The 24,236-nt window shown below is 39.5% G+C and overlaps 1 protein-coding gene and 1 long non-coding RNA gene across 2 annotated transcripts in view; both read left to right on the top strand.

Annotated features, from left to right (window-relative positions):
* The window catches only part of LOC146464023 (uncharacterized), a 40,941-nt gene extending 18,523 nt beyond the window's left edge, over positions 1-22,418 (top strand). Inside the window, exons 4-6 of the mRNA XM_085083820.1 lie at positions 14,118-14,723; positions 19,192-21,399; positions 21,859-22,418. Of these exons, the coding sequence (XP_084939946.1) occupies positions 14,118-14,723; positions 19,192-21,399; positions 21,859-22,418 (3,374 nt within the window). The remainder of the gene's footprint in view (positions 1-14,117; positions 14,724-19,191; positions 21,400-21,858) is intronic.
* LOC146464020 (uncharacterized) overlaps positions 22,274-24,236 on the top strand; it is a 20,700-nt gene continuing 18,737 nt past the window's right edge. The window contains exons 1-3 of the long non-coding RNA XR_014856744.1: positions 22,274-22,410; positions 22,802-22,912; positions 23,424-23,570. This is a non-coding gene — a long non-coding RNA (uncharacterized LOC146464020). The remainder of the gene's footprint in view (positions 22,411-22,801; positions 22,913-23,423; positions 23,571-24,236) is intronic.

Genomic DNA, 24,236 nt, shown 5'->3' with positions numbered 1-24,236 from the left:
CAGGCTGTAAATTAACCACACTATCCCTGTATCGTAATCCGTTCGAAAAGAGGTTTTTCTTTGCTAAATCAGTTACAACACCGACCACGTATTTTAAAAAGTGCATTGGTAGAGGGATATTACTGATTGCAAAACTGTCTTTTGCTCCATAAATCCTGCTTCACTGGCACGACTTTCCGAATTGAGTTTTGGAAGTGTAAATAAAGAATAAACAAGCAATGTGAACGTCGCGTACATTTGCCATACACAGCAAGGCATATATAATGACCCTCTAGCGACAATTAATTAGCTGTATGAAACGAGAAAAGGTAAATAAATAATATTCTGGTAAACCAGCCTGACTCCAATCATTACGTTTGTCTCTTTGTTCTTCCATGTTGATGTGCTTCTCTAGTGTGAGATTAGCGATTTCTTCTTCTGTTATACCGTCGAATGTCTTATGTTTTTTCATTCAAGAGTGCTACCGTCAAACAGTATTGCTGACTGCAGAGTTTATATTGAAAAATTGTTTGTTCTGGGGAAAGAGGTCATCGCTGCTTTCATAGTTCTTTGTAGCATAAGTGTATTTGGTATTTGCCTGTGGGTCGGTGATGGTGGGGGTGGTGGGGGCTGGGTTAACAAAATTCAGATATAAGGTTAGATGAGGTAAGTTATATAGTTTGGAACATTTTTCACTCAGGTGCAAGCTCCCTGTAAAATTTGCCCACCCCTCCCCTCCCCCCCCCCCACCTGAGCGCCACCTCGTTGGTACGTCCTAGAGCGAAGCTCCCTATCCTGAAATATGAACATGAAATCGATGTATAAAGTTAGTATTTTGAATTTTGGTGAAAAAGAGTGGCGTTGAAAGGCTCTTTAAGAAACAGCAGATTGAGATTCGGGTCCGAGTTAGCAGGGATTACACACGAAATGGAAGGAGAAAATACTATGGAGAAACGTCTAAAGGTGTTCCGAGATCGTTAGAGTATTTAATTGGCGGTATGTTATTATAAGCAACTTCCGGCATGACGTCAAGTAGCGTAACGGAAAGTCATCAGGCCTTCCTGAGGGGAGGGGGCAGAAAGGGAAGGATTCTTTCCTTTTCCCTCGTTACCCCTTCCCCCTCCCACTGAAAAGCCTGAAACTCAGACAAAAGATGAACAAGACAACATCACATAGTCTTTCTACTAAAATTATTCAATTATCTCCATCACGCCTGCTATAGTTTTCTTGTTCTCATTTGTGATTTGCTAAACAGAAATACCGTACGAAAAGGTAAATTATTCGCGCAAGAACTTCTCGCGAAAACTCTGCAAGATTTCATTAAAAACCAGTAATTGTGTTTGTAAGGACAACCACCGCAACAAAATAAAACGACGGGATCTTGCAGTAGAGGATATAATCAACAATGTATTGTAAAACGAACTAATAAGAAAGAGCGAGGCTTATGGTACGATCAGGGAAATTAAAATATTTTGTTAACAATATTTCGAAGGGCACGTCCTTTCTTCTTCAGCGTGTTACATTTGATTGCCTGACGTTTCGTGTTTGTCTTCAATTCGTTTTGAGTATGAATAAGACGGGCAGAACTCTCCTTTCTTCCTTCGCGTTCCGCCTTCTCCATGCATGCACTTCGTGCGCGCAAAAATTCTTCTCGTACGAACGCTTTGGAAAAAATCTCCGCTGTATCCAAAATCAACACGAACTTTCCAATCCTACACCCTTTTTTTACAACATTGCTACTTACGTGGGCACTCTGTAAACGACATCCAACTCGTAGCTTTGGAACTAAGAAATGCCAACTGGTACCCTGATTTAAAGGCTCGCGACTGAGCCCACTTAGGCATCAATCATTTCCACTCAAGTGCCCATAACCATTACCCCCCTGGGCCTACCGCAAGGCATAAGGATTTTTTTGGTTTTGGAAGGCAAACTGGTTAATGGCCCAAGGCGGGTTCAAACAAGCTAGTAGCTGTTCGAATAAACTACAGTACAGTTAAAACGGTAAGCTGATTTGCTATATTCTTGGGATACCTTGATTCCAATGAAAGCTAAATCAGGCCAAACGTGAAGGCTTATATACAAAGAAGTCTTATTTCCGTTTATTGCTTCAGTGACCTTTCGTTCTGTGGATCTACCATCTCATTTCGTTCTCCTTAGACAAAGTGAATCACAAATCGTCACACATCGTCTTTGCCGATGATTATATCATTGAAAGAAAGAGACACAATCACAAGGCCATCAAATGCCCCGGAGTAGACTAATGCCCGGCCTCCGGAACTGGCAATAAGGAAAAAAGTCCCAGTTATGCCCGAGGCATAGGCATTGATGGAATTCAAAACTCAACATTTGGTCGAAGACCAGAGTGACAAGACTTTGAGAGATGGTTAATCTTTTACAGACCCGGATCAGTAAAATACTTGAAGTAATAAATTCATTTATTCAGTCAAATTTTAAAACTTTGACGTATAACCCTCCTGTAACGTATTTACTCTCTCTTAATTCTACTGTAAGGATCAGCCTTACCATAATAATTCATTAACTTGTGAAGAGTCTTGCTTTAACAATACAAGCTTTTCAAAATCCACATTCCAGATTAAATTGTCGATGAAATTATGATCTCCTTCCATTAGATTAATTATTTTGTCTTCGTTACCAGTGTCAGCCTGGTTATCAGTTTGGTTTATGGATCGTTTCAGAAGGTTTTGGTTATTCTGATTTTTGGAAATCTAGTTCGAAAAGCTATAGGACTGATTAGTTTAAAACTCAAGATTTGTAATAAGTATCCCTTCTTGAGATGTGAGATAAAATAGACGAAACAGACCTTTATTATGAGAATTATGTATTATTCTAGAAAGTGGTACAGGCATACTCCGATAAAAGAAATTCGAGTGCTACTATCAGGAGTCGAACCTACGGACTTCCAGTTACTAGTCTGGATGCTCTAACCACTGAGCTATTTATGGATGACTCATTGTGCCCTTTATTCAATTCCAGAGAATTTAGTTTTTGATATTTTTGATGCAAGAAGGGTTGACCAGTGGAATGTGCCGGAAAGAGTTTGGATGAGTTTACTGTTTAGCTTTATACATTTGTCCTTTATTTTTAGTATTTGCTGCTAAATTCCCCGATTTTTAATGTTTACCGTTGAACATTACAGACAACTGCCTAGTGTTTGAAAGGTTTTTTTTCTCAGCAGTGTTAATACTTCTCCACTCTGCAAAAACAACAATTAACAATTATTCAATGACCAAAATGCTTGAACTTTGCGTTATCCCATAGTAGCCCCTTTTATTTTCTACTTTTGCATAACAGTCTCTTTTTCTGGCAAGACCGGCTCCAGAGAACACTGGCGGAAAAGTGTCACAACATATCAAGGTGGCGACCAAGACAGAACTTTCCTCCGGAATTATTAAAGTTCTTACAGAAGCAGGATAACTTTTGACCTTTGAAAACAATCCAGCGTGGCAGCCGTCAAGAAATGTAAGTCTGAAAGATTTTGCCTGCAGTGGCTGTCCGGAGCTTGCAATGAAATTTAACATGGCAGATTTAGAGGTGAAACGTTTCTGATTACAGCGTGGTTCGAATGTAAATGCCGAGAACTACAGAATCGGTACGCAACAGAAGAGCCGAATGGAAGAACACCTTCCTTTTGGCGACAATAACGGGCACATTTGCAGTGTCATGCTACAATCTTAGACAGAGTAGCAAAATTAAAGAGAAATCCCCCCCCCCCCCCCCCAAAAAAAAAAAAAAGAAGAAGAAGAAGAAGAAGAAGAAGAAAATCAATGATGAAATCGCGCGAAAAGCAAAAGGCTCTATTTTTCCATCATTGAAATGGCGGGGGGTGGCAAGAGGTGGTGTTAATTTTTCATATGTTTTGTCTAAGATCGTAGCCCTTTTGAATCCATTTTTGATTATTATTTGTATTAAAATTACTTTACAGTTCAGTTTTTATTGACGGTTAGTTAAGGATTGGTTCATGCTTAGCGTGCGTATATCGAGTTATGAATGCACGCGGGAAGTTTGGAGAGCACGAAAGAAGCGTAAGAGTTGCTTGAGGCGTAGCCGAGAGCAACTCTAGCTTCTTGAGTGAAAATAAAGTTATAATTAATGATTCCTGGAGAACAGGTTTTGTTCCCGATTAATTACAAAATTCTCTGTACAAAAGAAAAAGGGGCGAAAATGGTCTCTCATATCGGTTTAATCTTAACGTTTCATTAAGCTTCAAGCTCTTATAAATATACATTTTTTATGGTGTTGTCTCTCTGTAAAAGTTTTTTAACAACACAGCGCGCGCATGCTTCCCCCATCTGACTTGCACGCGTCATCGGATGGACGCACCGGCCGTGCGTATGTTGAGAAATGTACCATGATGACGCCAATAGGAATTAGATTAGGATGCACGCGCGCTATGTTATAAACTTATTTGTTTGATATCAGAGAACCCAAAACGTAAATGTTTAAAAGTGTTGTCGAGGCACCCCCATTCAGACCCCCTAGAGGTGCTTGCCAAACACTAAGTACCTCTTTGCACAACTTTCAGCATAAGCTTAAAACTCTGAAATATGGTCTTGTGTGGCAAAACTACCAGTAAAAAAAAAAAGCCGGACCTCCAAACCGGGATATGGCCGAGAAGATTGAACACAATTTTCTACCTCCGACAGCATATAGGGAAGGCGTTTGATCCGCGGGCGCCGGCCTTGCCAGAAGATTGACCGATCAGGTATTTCAAAATTTATCATGTATTGAGCGCAACCTTCCACCTTTATCTAAGAACAACCGCTGGAATACCATTACCCCAAAAGCAATTTTCCAGCATTCAATTCTCTGTGAAAAATCAAGCCAAGCCACACACTACTGAACGCCTTGATACGAAAATAGTAATATAAAGACGCTTGCAAAAACAAGGTTCGCTTGTGAAAATTGTGAAAAAGACACTTCGAAAGTGAAACTGACGTGTTCACTATTATCGCACATCCGTCTTCTATATTGTTCAACAAATTATGTTACGTATTTGTAATAAATTATCAGAAAAGTGCGCTTTAACCCTTTAAATACCAGGTGTGTGGTATTTTTTTCAATGACTTTTTGGCAATAAATAGTCTGAGCCACTTAATTTCTCCATAAATGGAGATGAAATAAAAATATCTGCGGTCTTAAGAAACTGTGGGCTCAAGCTAAATTGTCACGTGATGCAAGTGATGGTTGTTGTTTGTTTCGAGCGAGTGCACGAGCACGAATCTGGTAAAATCATCGCTTTATAAGTGTTTTTCGAGCCATTTTCCTCTGCAGAAAACCCCATTCTGGCATCATTAAGCTGGAATGTGGGTAGAGGCAATCCTCTGAAAGAAAACAGAGGTGAGAGATGACTGAGTCGCCAAACATGCTGTGTAGCAGACATGGAGGCCGACGAGTGAAGTTGCCTCTCTGGCCGTTTTGTGGATGGATTCCAGGACCTGCCAAGTCAATTTGGGCGAGTTTGGAGTAGTAAAATATTCAATAGATTCGAAATTTTGCTGGTGGTAATGGGTGGCTCGACACTTATAAAAAAAACTATGAAATGGAAAGAGCAAGAGTTCTAAGCTCGCGCTATGGCTGAATTACCCAGAATTCTCTTCGGGCGTAAACGAGGCAACGTGGGATACGCAAGACTGGGTCTGATAAAATGGCTGAAGTATAGCCCTCGGGAAGCGTTGAGAGGAAAACTTCCAGTCAGATACCAAGGTCTGACCCTGAGGTTTGCTGTAAATATAGACTTTTCATTTTTGAACAAATTATTTGGATTAAAAATTGACGATAGATAAGTGTAATTCTTGATGTTATTATTTGGCCGAACAATTGGCATTTAGGACTTCGGTTGCCAAACGAACGGTGATATGCAGCGAAAATCGGGAGGCGTAGTCGGTTTGCTGCGTTTGATGATGGAAATATACATCAGCTGGTGTCATTCACACATTATCATGACGTTGTAGCTTAAGTTAAACAAGGAGCAATTCATAGAAGCAACAACGGTATTTTCGTCACATATATGTGTTGTTGGGATGAAAAGGGTTAAGCTAGAATGATCAAAACCCGCTTGGGTTGGGATCAGTTTTGTCAGTGATGAGTGAGTTGACTTAACATGAAATATAGTCACAAGTCTTTAATTCAGTTTCGTGCAAGGATAAAAGAGCTATTCACAGGGGTTCTTAAAAACTGCTTCGCAAACAGATTCCTGTCGTTTCCGCTTCTTCGATTGACTGGAATAGTAACACTACAATATTAATGAAGTTATTTTAAAACAAAAATGTAATTTAAATCTCACTACACCTTTAACAAGTTCCGTTCACTTTTGAGACGGAGTTTCTTCATTTTGCGTCGTTAGTTTCCGCTACACAAAAGAAACACGGTATAATTAGCTGTATCAACAGAATTGGATAACAGTTTCATAGTCGGTTACTATTAATAAAATAACTGTTCAAGCCAATTTACTCCCACGCAGAGTGTTGTCTGCCTCGTCCCCAGGCGTCGCTCCTTGATAGTGTGCTGTTCGTGTGGCGTTCTGGGATTGATTTAGCGCGGTGCGCGTGGCGTTGTGGGACTGATGCATTGAATCTTGTTCGGTTTCTCGTCAAAAACCTTCGGTTTCTCGTCAAATTAGTTTTACGTGATTGTATCAATGTTCTCTGTCGAAAAATTATTTTTGAGAGGTACGTGGATGTCTTTACTGGCATCACATGGATTGTGAGTGCCATTCTGTCGCTGTGTTCGAAATAATCTGCTCAGCCTTCCCGGCCGTTAACGTTAATTTGAATCTGCTGCAAATAGACCGAAATCCCGGAGAGGCGAGTGCGTTACAAAATTATTACCTGTTCGGAGCAAATATTAGTAAACTTTCTGAGGCATCTTAAGGTTTCTTCTCTATGAAGGATTTCCATGACCTTTCTCGCCTCTTTAAGCTCGTCGTCTGTTACCGTCTTCCGATGGACTGTGCGATTATTAGCCGGGTGATCGATTCCATCAATTTTAAAAAACGAACCATTTCCTGTACAAAATGCGTGCGGACAAGGGAGTTTTTGGTCAAGAAAAGCGACGTGAACTGGTCTTTCTTCGAGAATGAAGGAATTTTGAGATCTGCATATATTATGACTACAGTTGACTCCCGCTAACTCGAACCTCGCGCTTACTCGAACCAATTTTCCTTTCCAATCAGGTCATTTTCTATATAGGTTTACCCTCGATAACCCGAACTCCCGCTAACTCGAACCTTTTTTAATTTCCCTTAAAGGTTCGAGTTATCGGGAGTCGACTGTATTATCATCCGCCATTTTGAAAGCAAGATCTCCCAGGCGTCCGCATTTCGCTTCTTTCCCATTAACCCCCGCGCTCCCATTTATTTTTTTGGCTCGGCGCCTGGGGACGTGGCAGGAGCGTTGTTACGTTTGAAAATCACTGGCGCATTATATGCTAATTTCAGTCGATTTCTAATGTCGCACGCAAAAGCTACGTTATTCACTTGGTTTTAGTTTGTTACTTGGTGGTGTCTGTTTGTTTTCGTTGTAAAGGAAAAAAAAATAACTCCTTTAAGCCTGTTCCCAGCAAGATCCAAACGTTTAAACGTTAAATTGGCGAGCAAGTCTTGGTGCAGGCGGACAAGACGTAGCACAAGAATTAGAGCAGCTCAGAAACTACAACATGTCCGGAAGTAAGGTAGGATGACTGTATTGTATTCGCCACGAGTGAACGGTTTACCGTTGAAATACATTGAATGGAAAGATCGACGGTGACTTTGTTCAAGTCCCGCTTTTTCGAAATGGCGGTTAGTTTGTAAAGAAACTGTTGTGCTGCATCGATGGGGAGTAGAATTTGGTTTTATCAACACAGTTGATATTAGGTAATTTAGCCACCGTAAAATGATTCGAGTACTGACGTTTCGAGCGTTAGCCCTTCGTCAGAATCAGTAACGAGAATCTTTTCAAGGTGGCCAAATAAATACCCTATCAGCACTGTTGATAAAACCAAACATCCGCTTACAGAAAGACCGATTATCTGTAACAACCCGCGATCTCGACCACAAATCTGTAATCAACTTTCCGAACTTTATTTTCTTTGGATTCTGCAGGACAACCGGCCGATCTCTGCTCAACCTGTTGTCAGTTTAAACTTCTCCGATGAAATCTTCAAAACAAAACAGCCGGAGAAAACATATCTAGTATGCCAAAAATGTGCACTTAATCAAAATAAGTTGATGATTGTTTTAATCGCAGGCCTAGATCACTGTCATCCTCTTTAGAATCTTTACTCTTTAGTGTGATTTATTGTGGCGGATCGCATTACGGCAAAAACCCATCAGTTAACATTAAAACAAACTGTCATTTTTGGTAACTTTGGTTATTGTGTGTTTCTGTCTGTGATAAAGACTACTGTAAATGCTGGATAGTTAAGTAATCGCGCAGCTCGCAAATTCCAAACATAAAAACATTTTTCATGAGACCACTTTACATGCTAACTGTATGAGGGCACTTTCCCTCGTTATACTCATACTTTTTTTTTTATCCACGGTAAAATCTTCAGTATTACATTATAAAAAGAAAGTGTTAAAAACTTCACAAATTAAAATAAAAATACTGTTTGACAAGATTGCCGTGTGGGACCCCGACTGACAATTGTTGTAAAGCGACCAAGAGAGTCTATTTTCCGTAAATTGACGGGTAGACTGTTCCATAATAGCGCCCCGCTGTAGCCAATGCTACGCTTGCGATAGTTCGTGCGTGGCTCATGTTGTCAAGTCTAGTTTGATGTCGGAATCTCTTAGATTATAAGTTCACGTTTAATTAATCAAATAAGCAAGACTCTCACGTACAGTCAGTGTATAGTAGTACCGTTCTCTAATAATTGTACGTTTCGTGAGATTAAGGGTAACGCGTTTGTTTCCAAACTTTGATACAAAAGCTTTTCGAAACTATTTTGGTCTATGTTGATGATAAGTGATGGTCGACTGCGTATCTATCAACGTCTGCAATAAACTGACTTCTTGGAACGAAGTTCCTTTAGCGTAAGGAATCAACCTTTCGAGTTTTAGACCGAAACGCGTTTTTACATTTGTCTAAGATTATTGGAAGCAAATTAGCTTTTATCGTTGAAGCTCAACATGAAGATGAAAATATTCTCATTCGTGATTTGCGCCGAAACAAAATTTCTTTGATGAAGGGGAACAAGATTAATATATATGTTAATTTCATTGAATTAATTATGTAACAGCTTAAAAATATCTGCCTCTCATGGTTGTGGAATGTCTACTGCTTGATTGAATTGGAGCAAACGAAACCAGCATCGATAGTTCATCGAAGAGACCATCTGTTACAAAAATCTTGTAATTACGCGGGGTGCCCTGAGGGCAGACCACGTCTCACCTACACCTTTAACAAGTTCCGTTCACTTTTGAGACGAATTTTCTTCATTTTGCGTAGGTAAGTTTCCGCTACACAAATAAAAACACGGTATAATTAGCTGTATCAACAGAATTGGATAACAGTTTTCATGGTTACTATTAATAAAATAACTGTTCCAAGCCAAGCCAATAAACTCCCACACACAGCATTGTTTGAAAATCACTGGCGCATTTATATGCTAATTTCAGTCGATTGCTAATGTCGCACCCAAAACAACGTTATTCACTTTGTTTTAGTTGGTTTGTGGTGTCTCTCTGTTTTCGTTGTAAAGGAACAAAAATAACTCCTTAGCCTGTTCCCGGTAGGATCCAAATGTTTAATCGTTAAATCGGTGAGGAAGTCTTGGTGTAGGAAGACAAGACGTAGCACAAGAATTGCAACGCGCTCTTCGTGAGCAGCTCAGAAAATACAATATGTCCGCAAGTAAGGTAGGATGACTGTATTGTATCCGCCATGAGTGAACGGTTTACTGTTAAAATACATTTAAGTTGAAAGATCGGGGGTGACTTTGTTCAAGTCCCGCTTTTTCGAAATGGCGGTTAGTGTGTAAAGAAACTGTTGCACTGCATCGGTGGGGAGTAGAAAGGAATGTTTGGTTTTATCAACAGAGTTGATATTAGGTATTTTGGTCACCGTAAAATGATTCGAGCACTGACGTTTCGAGAGTGAAAAACGCGCCATAGCGTTAGCCCTTCGTCAGAGTCAACACTCGAGAATCTTTTCAAGGTGGCCAAATTAATACCTTATCAGCACTTTTGATAAAACTGAACCTTCGCTTACGGGAAGACCGATTATCTGTAACAACCCGTGAGCTCCACCACAGTTTTGAATCAACTTTCAGAACTTTATTTTCTTTGATAGGCCTTATCACGGTTTTCGACGCCATTTTGACGAGTAGGCAAACACGTCTGAAATAACAGTGTTTGTATGGGAATCCGATGTCAAATAATCTTCATAAAACATCGCTTCTGAAAAATTCATGAATTGGAAACTTTTGGAACTGGGGAAAGGATTTTAAGAAAAAAATTGGAGGGATGTAGCTGTGCCAGAAAGCGCCCAGTCGTGTTTTGAACTTTCCATACATTTCCCTGTATTTTTTTCCCGCGAACTATTTTTAGTAGCAGTTCACGACTGGTTTCGCTATACAGACAAATGTATGGAAAGTTCAAAACTCGACTGGACGCTTTCTGGCACAGCTACATCCCTCCAATTTTTTTTCTTAAGCGCTGTTTTTTGTAAATTATTTGACATCGGATTTCCATAAAAACACTGTTATTTCAGACGTGTTTGCCTACTCGTCAAATTAAAATGGCGTCGAAAACCGTGATAAGGCCTATTCTGCAGAACAACCGGCCGATCTCTGCTCAACCTGTTGTCAATTTAAACTTCTCCGATCAAGTCTTCCAAAAAAAAAAAAAAAAAAAAAAAAAAAAAAGCCGAAGAACGCATATCTAGTATGCAAAAATGTTCACTTAAACAAAATAAGTTGATGATTGTTTTAATAGCAGACAGATCACTGCCATCCTCTTTAGAATCTTTACTCTTTACTCTTTAGTGTGATTTATTGTGGTGGATCGCATTACGGTGTAAGAACTCATAACCTTGAAACAAATTGTCATTTCTGGTGACTTTGATTATTGGGTCGGCTTTCGTCTGTGATAAAGACTAAATGCTGGATAGTTAAGTAATCGCAAAGCTCGAAAAATTCCGAACATAAACGTACTGTTCATGAGACCACTTTACATGCTAACTGTATGCGAGCACTTTCCTGCGTTCCTGTTTAATTAATTAAATACGCAAGACTCTCACTATAGACAGTCTATAGTAGTACCAATCTCTAATAATTGCCGTACGTTTCGTGAGTTTCAAAGTAACGCGTTTGTTTCGAAACTTTGATACAAAAGCTTTTCGAAACTATGTTGGTCTATGTTGATGGTAAGTGATGGTCGACTGCGTATCTATAAATGTCTGCAACAAACTGGCTTCTTGGAACGAAGTTCCTTTGGCATATGAAATCAACCTTTCGAATTTTAGACCGACACGTTTTTTACATTTGTATAAGATTATAGGAAGGAAATTAACTTTTATCGTTGAAGCTCAACGCATGCAGATGAAAATATTCTCATGCGTGATTTGGCACCCAAACAAAATTTCGTTCATGAAGTGGAACAAGATTAATATATATGCTAATTCAGTTCATTGAATTAACTATGTGACGGACTAAAAATATCTGCCTTTTATAGTTGTTTAACCAGCGATAAGCCGTTTTTTTTTTTTTTTTTCAAGTGAGGGCATAAGTGTGGCGGCTTGAGAGTCGACTGCCGACTCTCCCGAACGCGGACTCTGTATAGCGAACCAGCCGTGAACTGCTACTAAAAATAGTACGCGGGAAAAAATACGGACAAATGTATGGAAATTTCAAAACACGACTGGACGCTTTCTGGCACAGCTACATCCCTCCAATTTTTTTCTTAAAATCCTTTTCCAGTACCAAAGTTTCCAATTCATGAATTTTTCAGAAGCGATGTTTTATGAAAATTGTTTGACATCGGATTTCCATACAAACACTGTTATTTCAAGCCTGTTTGCCTACTCGTCAAAATGGCGTCGAAAACCGTGATAAGGCCTATTCATCACGGTACTTTGTGTAATAGCATTTTTAGTACACAAGTTAGTAATAATCGCGCTCGCACAAGTAAATTCATAATTCAAACACTTGTCGTGATCAGTTAGTCCGATAACCGCAATCAGCGCAGTGGTAGATTACAAAGTTAACTTTGAAGGAGAATAAAGATTTATGTATGCAACATTCTACGAAAAAACAAGCCGGCGGACAGAAGTATTCATCTATAATAAATAGTATTAGTGATGTTGCAAGTAAGCAGACAGCGCAGGCTGCAAGCAAAAAGCAACTTTAGTACAAAAAGATTTGTTTACAAATTGAAACTGTGTAGTGATTATGCAGTTAAGTAAATGGCTCCGCTGGTAAAAAGGAGAACCCGTCATAGAGACCTGCCATTCAAAAGAAAAACTGATAATAGAGATTCTTGAAATTTTACAAGCATTTGCTTCGTTTTCGCTTGATAGTTAAATTGTAGCTCGGTTTTCGTAATATGGTTTAAGTCAGGAGAGCCCATCGAGAACGTTTAAGCAAAATAGTCATAATGTTGTCTCCTTTGTCAGTCCCAGATCGTTTTTGTGGCTTTTTTAAAGACACATTTATGTCACCTGATACAGATTAATGGTTTAGGTGCAAATGTCAGTCGCTAGCGTTAAAGGGGCAACCGGACCTTATTACCCGAATTTATTAGCTATTATTGGACAGGTTTTAGGAAATAGATAGTTGTCATCTTTTCGTATTTTTGTAGACATATTTCCTCCCTCGAAATGAACTATTGATTAGCTTTGATTGCCCCTGTTCTCGACGATTTGCAGTAAAAGTCAAGTTTAGTCGAAAAATCTCATTATTTTGGTCCGCACCAGAGCAAAACTGAATCATGGGAGCCACACATCAATTGCAAAAAAAGTATGCTATAATTACCAGGTAATATACACATTCCTTGATTAATTAAGTTTCTTTTTATCCATCTTTTTACTAAAGATGATGGTCTCTGATGAAGAGAAGAGATGGATTGTTGTAGGACTTGCTATGAACAAAGTTGTCGCTCCAGTTTTGCGAGATGTTATCAAAGCAGGAATGGACACTCATTATAACGACTTGGACAAACACCTGACCCCAAGCTGTACTCTGAAGACACTGACTTATCCTTACGCCAATACTGATCCACACCTAAAAAAACTGAAATTTCAGAATGTTAATAACAACAGTGTACTTCATGGCAATGACAAGAAAAGCTACTGTTTTACTATCAACAGTTCAGTTGACCTGGCCAAGATATACCTTCCGAATTATCTTGCTATGTTTTCTGCCTTTGATGAGTCGCTGGACATGACCGCCATCTTGAACTTATTGGGAATTTCCTACTACCAACCAAAGGCTATTTTCTCCGCGCTCACTCAGACATCTGCTGATGATGTCAGAAAAAATGTCCGAAACAAGTGGGGCCATTTTGACGTCAGTGAATGGTCTGACACGTACTTCGATGATTGCTTTGCTAAGCTAGAAGCATTGGTGAGAAGTCTGGGCTTGACTGCTAAGAAGGAGAAGAAGACATCGGAAGATCTGTATGATTGGCAAACTAAAGGTATAGCAAGCGAACTCTATTTGTTAAGCGTTAGCCTCTCCTTTGCATGGATGAAGAAAACGAATAAATGAATAAATAATAGAACGAACGAAAGAAAGAACGAGAAAACAAATCAGACAAATGGGCGAAAGTATAAGCTATTTTTTACACACGCTTTCCCAGTTAACTAAAACTGACCCCAAAGAGGAGTGTGCTTATTACAATACAGCCGGCTAACACAAATAAGAACTTTGTACTGGAACGACGTTTAATAAAAGTTACACTCAGTGCTCTACAAGTTAGTAGATAGATTGATATGAAAATATGTTAAGTGATAATTTTTAAAAAGATTTGTTTAGGAACGGTTCTTTCTGCATTTGAGGAAAGGTTATTTCTCAAAAGCACGTTTGCATAGCCTGAATGAATCTGACACCCTCAGAGTAGAGTTAATGTTACTGAAATCGACGGTACGAATACTTCAATATATTATGCTAATCATACAATCCCTTCATATTGTATGCAGGGCGCCAGTTGTGTATGGGACATGCTGTGGACAGAGACCTTCTGACTTTAGTGCAACAAAATGTCAATAATCTCATAAGCGACATCAAAAACCTTCAGTCGGTAATGGATCAAGAAATCAAACAGTTCACTTCAGTGCAAAAACAGGTTACCGTTCTTGAAGATTCTCAACTTTTCCACAAAACCAGGCTGGATGAACATGATGAAACGTTGATGCAACAACAGGAAAAGCTGCAAGAGGTGGAGGAGACTCTGAAGAGACTTTCCCGTTGTCAGAGAGCCGTCAACGAACTACTATCGATGCAAGTTCAGGCGTTACAAGAAGGACTTGCCAAGACAGACGACAAAGTTGAGCAACTAGAGCAGGGCCTAACTGCAAGGACGGACAAGGTAGAACACAAAGTTGAGCAACTGGGGCGGGGCCTAACTTCAAAGACAGACAAGGTAGAACACAACGTTCAGCAACTGGAGCAGGGCCTAACTGCAAAGACAGACAAGGTAGAACACAAAGTTGAGCAACTGGAGCGGGGCCTAACTGCAGTGACAGAAATGGTGGAAAACTTGGATCAAGGAGCTGAAAGCCTTAAAATGAAGGATGTCAAACCAGGTTAGTTAACTAGAAATAGACGTTTATAGAGGTTTATCTCCAGAAGGACCTGTTTAATTTGGTTTTACAATTGTCCTACAACTGTCCTAAAGCGTGCAAACAGATCATACTGTATTAACTTACACAAACATGTCTCTTAAAGACTACAAAACGAGCTGGTAACAAATGAGACAATATTTGGAACATTTTGCTTGTTGACTGTTTGAAAATCATTCAAACTCTTGCATTCATTTCTCAAGAATAAATGGAGATCACCTAATGAAGAATGACGTCAGTGAAACAAACAGTTCCTTTTGCCTTTTAGAGTCATTTTTGTGTAAGCTAATACAGTTTGATCTCTCCGGATGTTTTAGTTGAAAGGTTAAGTCGCAAAATAGTTTAAGGTAACGGAATCTTTCCCCCTGAATTTACGTGATGTTGCTGACAGCTGGCTGAGCGTCATTTGGTATTGTTAACGAGATATTTGCCCGTCTGGGAACCAACGGCATTAGTTTATACCAATGTTACAAAACTTTGAGCTGACGCTTCACCGAAAAGAACGTGGGATTCCTTTTAAATGCAAATCCGAATTTCTGAACAATTTAAGAGATCGAAATGAGTTGTTGGATGTCCCTACTATATTTCACTTATTTCAGTCATTTCATATTCTTCTCCGAAAGTTTCTTTTCTGGTGTCTCTTATTTCTAGAAACAAGATGCCTATAGTGGCATTTACGCGAGATGCATTTATTCCAACTGTATGCCTCGCAGATTTATAAAACTATCCTTGCTAATGGAATAGTTTGAGTCACGACGATCGCGTTACGTTGTTTCCCTTGTGTTACGCTACTCAGGGTCTGGGTTTCACCGGAAATTTCGGAAATTCCATTACGATAACGTAAGCTTCTCAATGACCTCTTTTCAGTCTCGCATCGTGGTCTAAAACTGTCAAACAAAACACAATTCCTTCGCCAGGAACTCTCCAATTTCCACCGTTTTAAACGTCAAGTGCTTCTAAGAGGTTATTCTTTCCATTTACCTTTTCAAAATGGTGAAATTTCCGTTTGAAAACGGCACACTTGAGTCCACAAAATGTTAACAATATGGCACCACAAATTTAATCCGAGATTAATGAATATATCAAATGACGCTTTGACGTCACACAGGTAGGGGTGAGTGGGTCCCCTGCCTCGTGATATAAGTGACAAGAATGGATTTTGATTGGCCTGCTTTTGTTAAAGACAATCAGAACAATACATCCCGAGTAGGAGAGGGGAGAGTTTAATGAATAAATTAATGTACCGATTTGTGGCTACCATGAAGAAAACAAGATTTGCCTGCTATACTGGCATTACGCGTGATGCTGGGGCTGATTCATTTATTCCAACTGTATGCTTCGCCGATTGATAAAACTATCCTTGCTAATGGAATCGTTTGAGTCACTGACGACGATCGCGTTACGTTGTTTGCCTTGCGTTACGCTACTCAGGGTTTCAAGGGAAATTGCGGGAATTCCATGACGATAACGTAAGCTTCTCAATGACCTCTTTTCAGTCTCGCTTCGTGGTCGAAGACTGTCAAACAAAGCACGATTCCTTCGCCAGGAACTCCCCAATTTCCACCGTTTCAAATGTCGGGTGCTTCTTAGAAGTTATTCTTTCGATTCACCGCTTTAAAATGGTGAAATTTCCGTTTGAAAACGGCACACTTGAGTTCAGAACATTTTAAAAATATGGCGCTACAATTTAATCGGTTTTTAATAAATATATCAAATGATGCGTTGACGTCACACAGGTAGCGCTGAGTGGGTCCCCTCCCTCGCGATATAAGCCACAAGAATGGATTTTGATTGGCCTGCTGTTGTTGAAGACAATCAGAACAATACATCCTGAGTAGGAGAGGGGAGAGTTTAATGAATAAATTGATGTACACATTTGTGGCTACGACGAAGAAAACAAAAAAAAAAAAAAAGAAATCGACCCGTTTTTAGACACGGTATGCCCCTCAGGGCATCCCGCGTAAATAGTGCTTCAAGAACTCTGTCGCGTTGTCTTTCATGGTTCGGGTCTGTCAACTTGATCTTCTTGTCGTAGCTAGCGCGAGCGCCGCTTGGTTTATTTCAAAGTTTTAAATCTCAACGGCATCTAAGCTAGGATAATAATGCCCTTTTTTACATTTATTGGTACTTGTATGGTGGCTTTTTTAATTCTTGCCTCTGGTTTTGAGGTTTATTCATTACTGTTTTCATGTTGTTGTTTATATCTCGGCGGTAACAAATTTTCACTAAAATTTGCTGGTAAAATGTTTAAACCTACTTGCTCGTCTATTTCATCAATGGTAGGTACTTATATCGACTGTAAATTTTTGCATTTTCTTTGTTTTGAGGCAAAAATTAAAGCCAAAAATTCAAAAAACCCGCCTCGAGGAAACATTTCGCGTACGGATATTACCATGGCTACAGTTTGACTGAAGTAATAATTTCTCTTTCAATCAGCGCACGATTTGTACTTTATCCGTTTACTCTCTTCAAAAAAAAAAAATTTTGGTATCGCCACAAAAAAACTAAATTCGATTTTGAGACGACATTACGGCTTTGTAATGACGGCGTTGGGAGAAAATATATTCCGTATTGGGCTTCATCGCTTCGCGACTCTGCGCAATACGGACTATATTTTCTCCCAACTAGCCGTCATTATAAAGCCGTAATGTACGGGGATAATATTGTTTCACAGGAGTTTGATATGTTAATGAATTGAGTCGACTGTAAGTAAAAGGAAACCAAAACGAAAACAAACGATTGTTCAAAAGGAGAAAGAAAACTAATGCACACTCTGCGACTCGAACTCGGAACGATTAAGAAGTTCACATATTTACTGCAACACTTATCCGATAATCTCTGCATATTCATAGTATTGGAAGCGCTACAAGTCATTTTTGAACATCGAAAAAAAAAAATCCAAGATGACCGACAAATGTGCCCATGGTTGAGGCATGATTAAAGAAATTTGAAGCATATCCGAATTGTGTTTTATGTAACCTGCCGAGGAAACAATCTCCGAATGATGAGAGATCACCGCAGTTATCTGTGCTTCTCAAGCAATGTTCAAATATGTCTTTCAGATTAAACGCCTTTTCAAAAACCTTGAATTAATCAAAGTGCTGTAGAAACCAATGAAGCCGATAAAATAACACAAAGATAACATAAAAGCTAACAAATCAACTTTTCGTACGAAAACAGAAAAATTCAACGTTGTGAGAAAAAAGGCTCACCAAAATATAGTTTCCAAGGAAAAATAATTATTTCAATCACCATTATGTCAATCCAGATTCTTTATCAACCATCCCAAGCATAAGCGTACGGGAAGGGTTTGGGGGCCTGGGAGCGTCAAAGAAAAGGACTTGAATTACCAAAGAAATTCACAGCAAAATTATTTTTATCTCCACCTTATCTGGAAGCATGGAAAAGGCAACTGGAAAAAGTTTTATCGAGAATGCGTAGCCAACCAAAGCCTGTAGAAAGAATTGGTAACAACTTAACACAAATAAAACAATGCAATTTATTTTCTTTACAGCCCAGAAAGTATTGAATTTTTGTGGAGAATATTCCCACTTGAGTCTTAAGTTAAATATAGAAATAAAATGGAAAAAAAATTCAAAGAAAGTCCGCCATTGTTGACAATCCTACACAGTAAAATGCCAACAAGTCAAGCTCAAGTAATTTTTTTCGCGAGGAGGAAGGGAAAGAAAAAAAAAAGAAGAAAAAAAAAAAAAAAACAACAACAACAACAAAAAAAAACGCCCAGACACGAGCGCTTTGGCTGAGGACCGGCGCGGAGCGGGAGTAAGATGGGGATTAACATTTTATCCTCCATGCCTTAAGTTACTTAACTTAACCACTTAAAGCCTACCTGGATTAGGGTCTGAAATTTCAACGGCGTACGTGACAGCTTGCATTAATAAGTAGATTCTATAGAGACATGAAAATCGTGCAAGCCTGTAAACACAACGTTAACACAAGCCATGTGGCAGCTCCATCTGGTTGTTTGTTATAAATTGCAGTTACATAGCCCGGACACCGCTGTCTGTTTGCATTAGCGGCCAACAACTTTCATTCGGTCAAATTAACTTCTATCCTCCTTCCCCCCTCCACACAACCCCTGAAAAATTTTTGCTTGTACGCCGATAATCACAGGGTAGCGAATAATGAGTTTGTACGTTTTGGCTAGATGAGGCTTTCATATTGCCACATAGAGTTACAAAGCTTTTACTTGTATGAAAGTTAGTTTTTTTCGATACAGAGATGCTCTTCTCTACAGAAACGTGAGGCACACAAACAGTTGGTACATACATCACGTTTTGAAATTCTGCTCATATGGCGTGCTCTCCAATTGGCTAAATACAGTTCTCTGCGCACCCGAAAGCAGGTGCGTTTTTTTAAATGATACAATTTTTATCTGTTAAATTATTATACTTTTTCTTTTGTTTTTCAGAAGTTGATTCCTACTCAGCAGCCTTGAAAGCATCAATAGAAAGACAAACAGAGTTGCAGCCCAAACTGTTGGATATTCCTACTGTCGCCAAGATGAAAACAGACGAAATATTTACTAATCTTGTCATGCAACATGGACGAAAGCCTGTTAAAGTCGGAGGTGCCGAAAGAAGGGCACATCTCAAGCAGTATGGTCAAGTGAGCGGAACTCGAGTCAAACACTGTCAAGAATTGTTTATTCGCACCACCGAAGAAAAAGAGAATCCCAAATCCATTCTTGTCACTGGAAAGGCAGGGATCGGAAAGACCTTGTTCTGTCAAAAGCTTTTTCGAGATTGGGCTAACGATAAGTTGTTTCTGTCACTTACAGACGCGCAAATGCCCAGTTGTAAATTTGCGTACCTGTTGACATTTCGTCAGTTGAATTTACTAGAGAAAGAAACGCTTTCCTTGAAAGAGATCTTAAACCGCTCCTCGATATTAGATGACCAATCAAATATCAACGACTCGCTTTTTGAATACATTGTTAATCACCCCGAAGAAGTTTTGATTATTCTCGACGGTTTTGATGAATTTTCTCAACAAGCTTATATCTCTGGCGATGCGCATGAAAGGTATCCAAACAGCTGTCGAGAGAAAATGCCGGTAGCTGCACTATGTGCCAAACTAATGGGAGGAAAAATTTTAGGAAAGGCTACTGTTATGATAACGTCAAGACCTGATGAATCTGACAAGATCAGTGGAATGCACTTCGATCGAAAGGTAGAAATTACGGGGTTTTCTCAACAAGAAGTGAGAGAATACATCGAGAAATATTTCGGAGAGAACGAAATCATGAAAAACACTGTATTGGAGCATATCACGAAGAACGAGAATCTCATAAGTTTTGCTCACATTCCCGTGCTTTGTGCTCTGATGTGTTCATACATGGAATACGTTCTAAAGGAATCAAAGAGTACTGAAGATCTACCCATCTCAGCAAGTGATCTCTATTTTGAAGTGTTCAACATTTTCAGTAAAAAACACAACAAAAGCGGAGTTCCTCATTTTGACGAAACCTTTCTGGATGAACTGTCGAAGTTTGCAGCCGAGTTGCTTATGGAGAAAAAGTTCCTTTTTGGCGAGAAAGAAATGAAACAGTTCAGTTCCAAAGCCGTTGAAAGTCTGAGGAAAAGCGGTATCCTTCATTGTGGTCCTCCCTTCAGGGTGTCTTTTTCTCAAACAACAAAACATTTTTGTTTTACTCACTTAACTCTTCAGGAATATTTAGCTGCCCTTTGGTTTGTAAAGATAAGGGAAATTCCTCCAAGAGATATTGTATCCACAATGGTCATGCAGTTTATGGCTGGTATTTTGTCAAAAGTAAAAGACGTGAAGCTTATGGAAAAATTGCTTGCACAAGTCTCGCCAGACAGGAGTGGAAATGGTCAACACCTTCTTCAAGCGAAATGTCTCTATGAATATCATGACAAGGAATTTGCTAAGGATTACTACTGTCAACACTCTGTTAATGGTGAAGAGGTTTCTTTTCGTGACATAGTGATTACTTTTCGTGACATAACTGACGTGGATTGTATTGCCATATCATTTTTTCTCGATACAATCAGTGCATTGAACGAAGAGGAACCCAGCAAAAGACACCAAACATTGCAGTCTGGACAACCGTCATTTATCGCCGTGCACTTCCAATCGGCCGATTCGGAGTTGATATTGACTCAGCAGTGGTCATCAAAGCGCATCAAGGGATTAATCATTGAAGCCAGGATGATATCATCTGGATTAAGACGGATCTCGGCATCGTTAGAAAGAGATTCATGTTCCATCACCGAGCTAAGGCTGGAAATGGGTCAAATAGATAATGAATGTTTAGATTTTATTCGAGGACCACTGTCTAAAACGTTAACCAGTCTTTCTCTGAGAAGCAAAAAGATCACTGATGCTGGTGTCGTTAGTTTATGTGAAGCACTAAAACAGCCAAGCTGCAAAGTAACCACACTAGATCTGTTTCGTAATGAGATCACCGATGTCGGTGTTGCCAATCTATGTGAAGCACTAAAACAGCCAAGCTGCAAAGTAACCAAACTAGATCTGGCGGACAATCAGATCACTGATGTCGGTGTTGCCAGTCTATGTGAAGCACTAAAACAGCCAAGCTGCAAAGTAGCTATACTATACCTGTATGGTAATCCGATCGTGCCTGTGCCTGTGGGTCGGTGGTGGTGGTGGGAGGGGGGGGGGGGGTAGGGTGGGTTAACAAAGTTCAGATGTAAGATCAGAGGAGGGGGCTATATAGTTTGTAGCGGAGCTCTCGCGCGCGCCGCAGGCGCGCGCAGCGGAGCCCCAAAGCTAAGAGAATTTGGTAACCCGTGAATGCGAGAAAATTTGGTTTGGTTATGACGTCATTTGTGTCCGTCCATGCGACCGTCCGTACGACGTACGCAGCACCACAGGACAACCAATGTGAAACCTGTGGTGCCACCCGCGTAATTTTGGCGGGAATTCAGTGGGAATGGCGTGAGCTGTTCTGTCGCCCGCGTTTGTTTGGTGGGAAGTTGTATGGCCAACTGTTTGGCCAACTTAAGTTTCAGAGAAGCAAAAAAAAAATTTTGGAGACAAGAAAATACGAAGTCAATTCAGATTTCATATTTCAATATGTCGACAAACGAAGAAATAGGACAAATAGGAGAAAGAGAGATAGAGAGAGAACAAGAAAGCAGGCGACAAAAAGGCGACGTTCGACGTGGAAGAGAGCGACTAAGAGCACTAGCAAACAGGAAAAAAATGAGTGACGAACAACGGGAGAAAGAGCAAGACAGATTACGAGAAATGAGGCGACAATATGGTGACGAGGAGCGGCAGAAAGAGCGGGACAGGGCTCTGGAAAACAGGCGAAATTATGATGAAGAGCAGCGGGAAGAAGAGAGGAACAGGGCTCGGGAAAAAAGGCTGAATTGTACGGAAGAACAACGGGAGAAAGAGAGAGACAGATCACGAGAAAAAAGGCGACAATATGGTGACGAGCAGCGGGAGAAACAGCGGAACAGGGCACGAGAAAACTGGGTGAATTGCACAGAAGAACAACGGGAAAAAGAGAGAGAAAGAGGTCGTGAAAGAAGGAGGAGAGCTAGTGACGAACAGCGAAAAAGAGATAGAGAAAGGAAACGAGAGAGCAGGCGAAGAAATAATTCAAGTAACTCCGAGCAAAGAGAAAGAGAAGGAGGTGAATAAGTTAATATTTAGCTTAAATAAATCACAGTCCCACCCCATCAGATTTTTTCTGTGTCCTCTTATGGTCGATTCTTTACATCTCCCTTTATTTCCTTTATAATAATTATTACAATTATAGTAAAAACAAGAAAATAATACAGTCAATTATCAAAGTCAATGCTTGTGTTACTTTTTTATGTTACGTCATGCGTAGAAACAGATGCCAGCAGTTTTAATTGTTTTTCTTTACGAACCACCGTACGTTCAAGCCGTTGAATTCGGCTTTCCTCGTTGTTAGCCTGCATGTAATTATGTGTAGAATTTGTAATTGTGAGAGGAATATCATCCGCTATTGGAGCCAGTTAAGGTCTGTTCTGGTTGTAATCTGATAATTGTGTTTTCAGTCGAGGAATATGTACGTAAAGATGGCGGTCATGTACAAGACGGACCAGACATACCGTCGAACTTGTCGCCTGTCGAAAGGGAGTCAGTTCAGTTTGGTCATGAACATGCAGGTGAAAAACATTGTAAATTCTTTTAGATAAGAGTAGGTTGTGGTTAGTATGAGATTTTTGAAGGAGCTAATTGTAGTGAAATGACATGTGAAGAGCAAATATAAGCTTAATGGCGTCAGCTTTAATTGTTGTTTTTTACCTTGCTATCACCGTACGTCGCGTCGCTTGTCAAGATCAAGGTAGCAAGCGTAGAGTTCGGCTTTCGCTAAAATTTCTCATTAGTGCATAAGTTTTGCATTTATTGTGTGAAAAACATTGATACACCTTAATTCCTGTTGAGAATTGGGAAGTGAATGCCATGTCGTAGAATTTAAAGGAAAAAGTAAGCTTTTTTTTGAAATGAAATTCATTGCCATTTGGTATCATTACGCAGATATTTTGCTTTGATTTTAAATCGTTAATTAGGGGATTATAGTTAGTAATTGTAGAAAAATCTCGACTACTAATGATTCATGAGCAAAACAATTAGGGTTTGTTTTTGTTAAATGTGATCTGATGATTTTGCTTTCAGTAGAGGGAGATGAATACCAGCTGGAATGTGTATGTGAAGATGGAGGCCAAATTGAAAATAATTGCAATGTGGAAGCCGGGAATGAGATATTGTTGAACTTGTCGCCTGTTGAAAGAGATTCAGATCAGCTTGCTCATGATTATACAGGTAAAAACATGAGTTATACATTCAGTAAGAGTAGGCTGTGGTTTAAGTGTGAGAATTTGAAGAAGCTAATCGTAGTCGAATCTGTTCATACCACGGTGGCTTGTGGGTACTGAATATTTACCTACATTTAACAATTATTCTCCGAATTGGAGGTGAATAGTGATGGATATTTACCGAGCGGTGAGGTTAATATCCATCACTTTCACCGACACTGAGATAAATAGTATTGTTTTAGAATATACCACACAAGCTGAAAAACTAGTGAACCAAAAAATTATTTTACTACTGACAATACATTCATACCGACAAATGGTATGAAAGTTTAAAATCTCGCGCGCAATGCAGTAAGCGGTTTCTTATTGTGGAAAGTTCCGTCTCACTTTCTTGCAGACAAATAAAACTTTTGGATTAGTTTAGTTCTTATGGTGTTATTTTGCAATTTTTCTTTGAAATTCAACTTGTTGTTGAAACCATGCTGAAAAATATTACATGTTTCATTGTAATTTTAGTGCTCGGCAGTTTTCATAAACATTAGGGATTGTATTTTCATTTTTCATCTTAGAATATGAGGTTGAAAAGATTAAATAAGATACCATTTAATGCAGTCAAACCAAACTTTGTTGTCATTTATGTATTATTTTAACAGACGCCTTGTTTATGGAAAAA

The sequence above is a fragment of the Pavona decussata genome, unplaced genomic scaffold, assembly GCF_977016875.1.
Source record: "Pavona decussata unplaced genomic scaffold, jaPavDecu1.1 SCAFFOLD_170, whole genome shotgun sequence".
NCBI classification, from domain to species: domain Eukaryota; kingdom Metazoa; phylum Cnidaria; class Anthozoa; order Scleractinia; family Agariciidae; genus Pavona; species Pavona decussata.
Note: the sequence above shows the minus strand (reverse complement) of the source record. Positions and strands in the feature narration are given on the sequence as shown.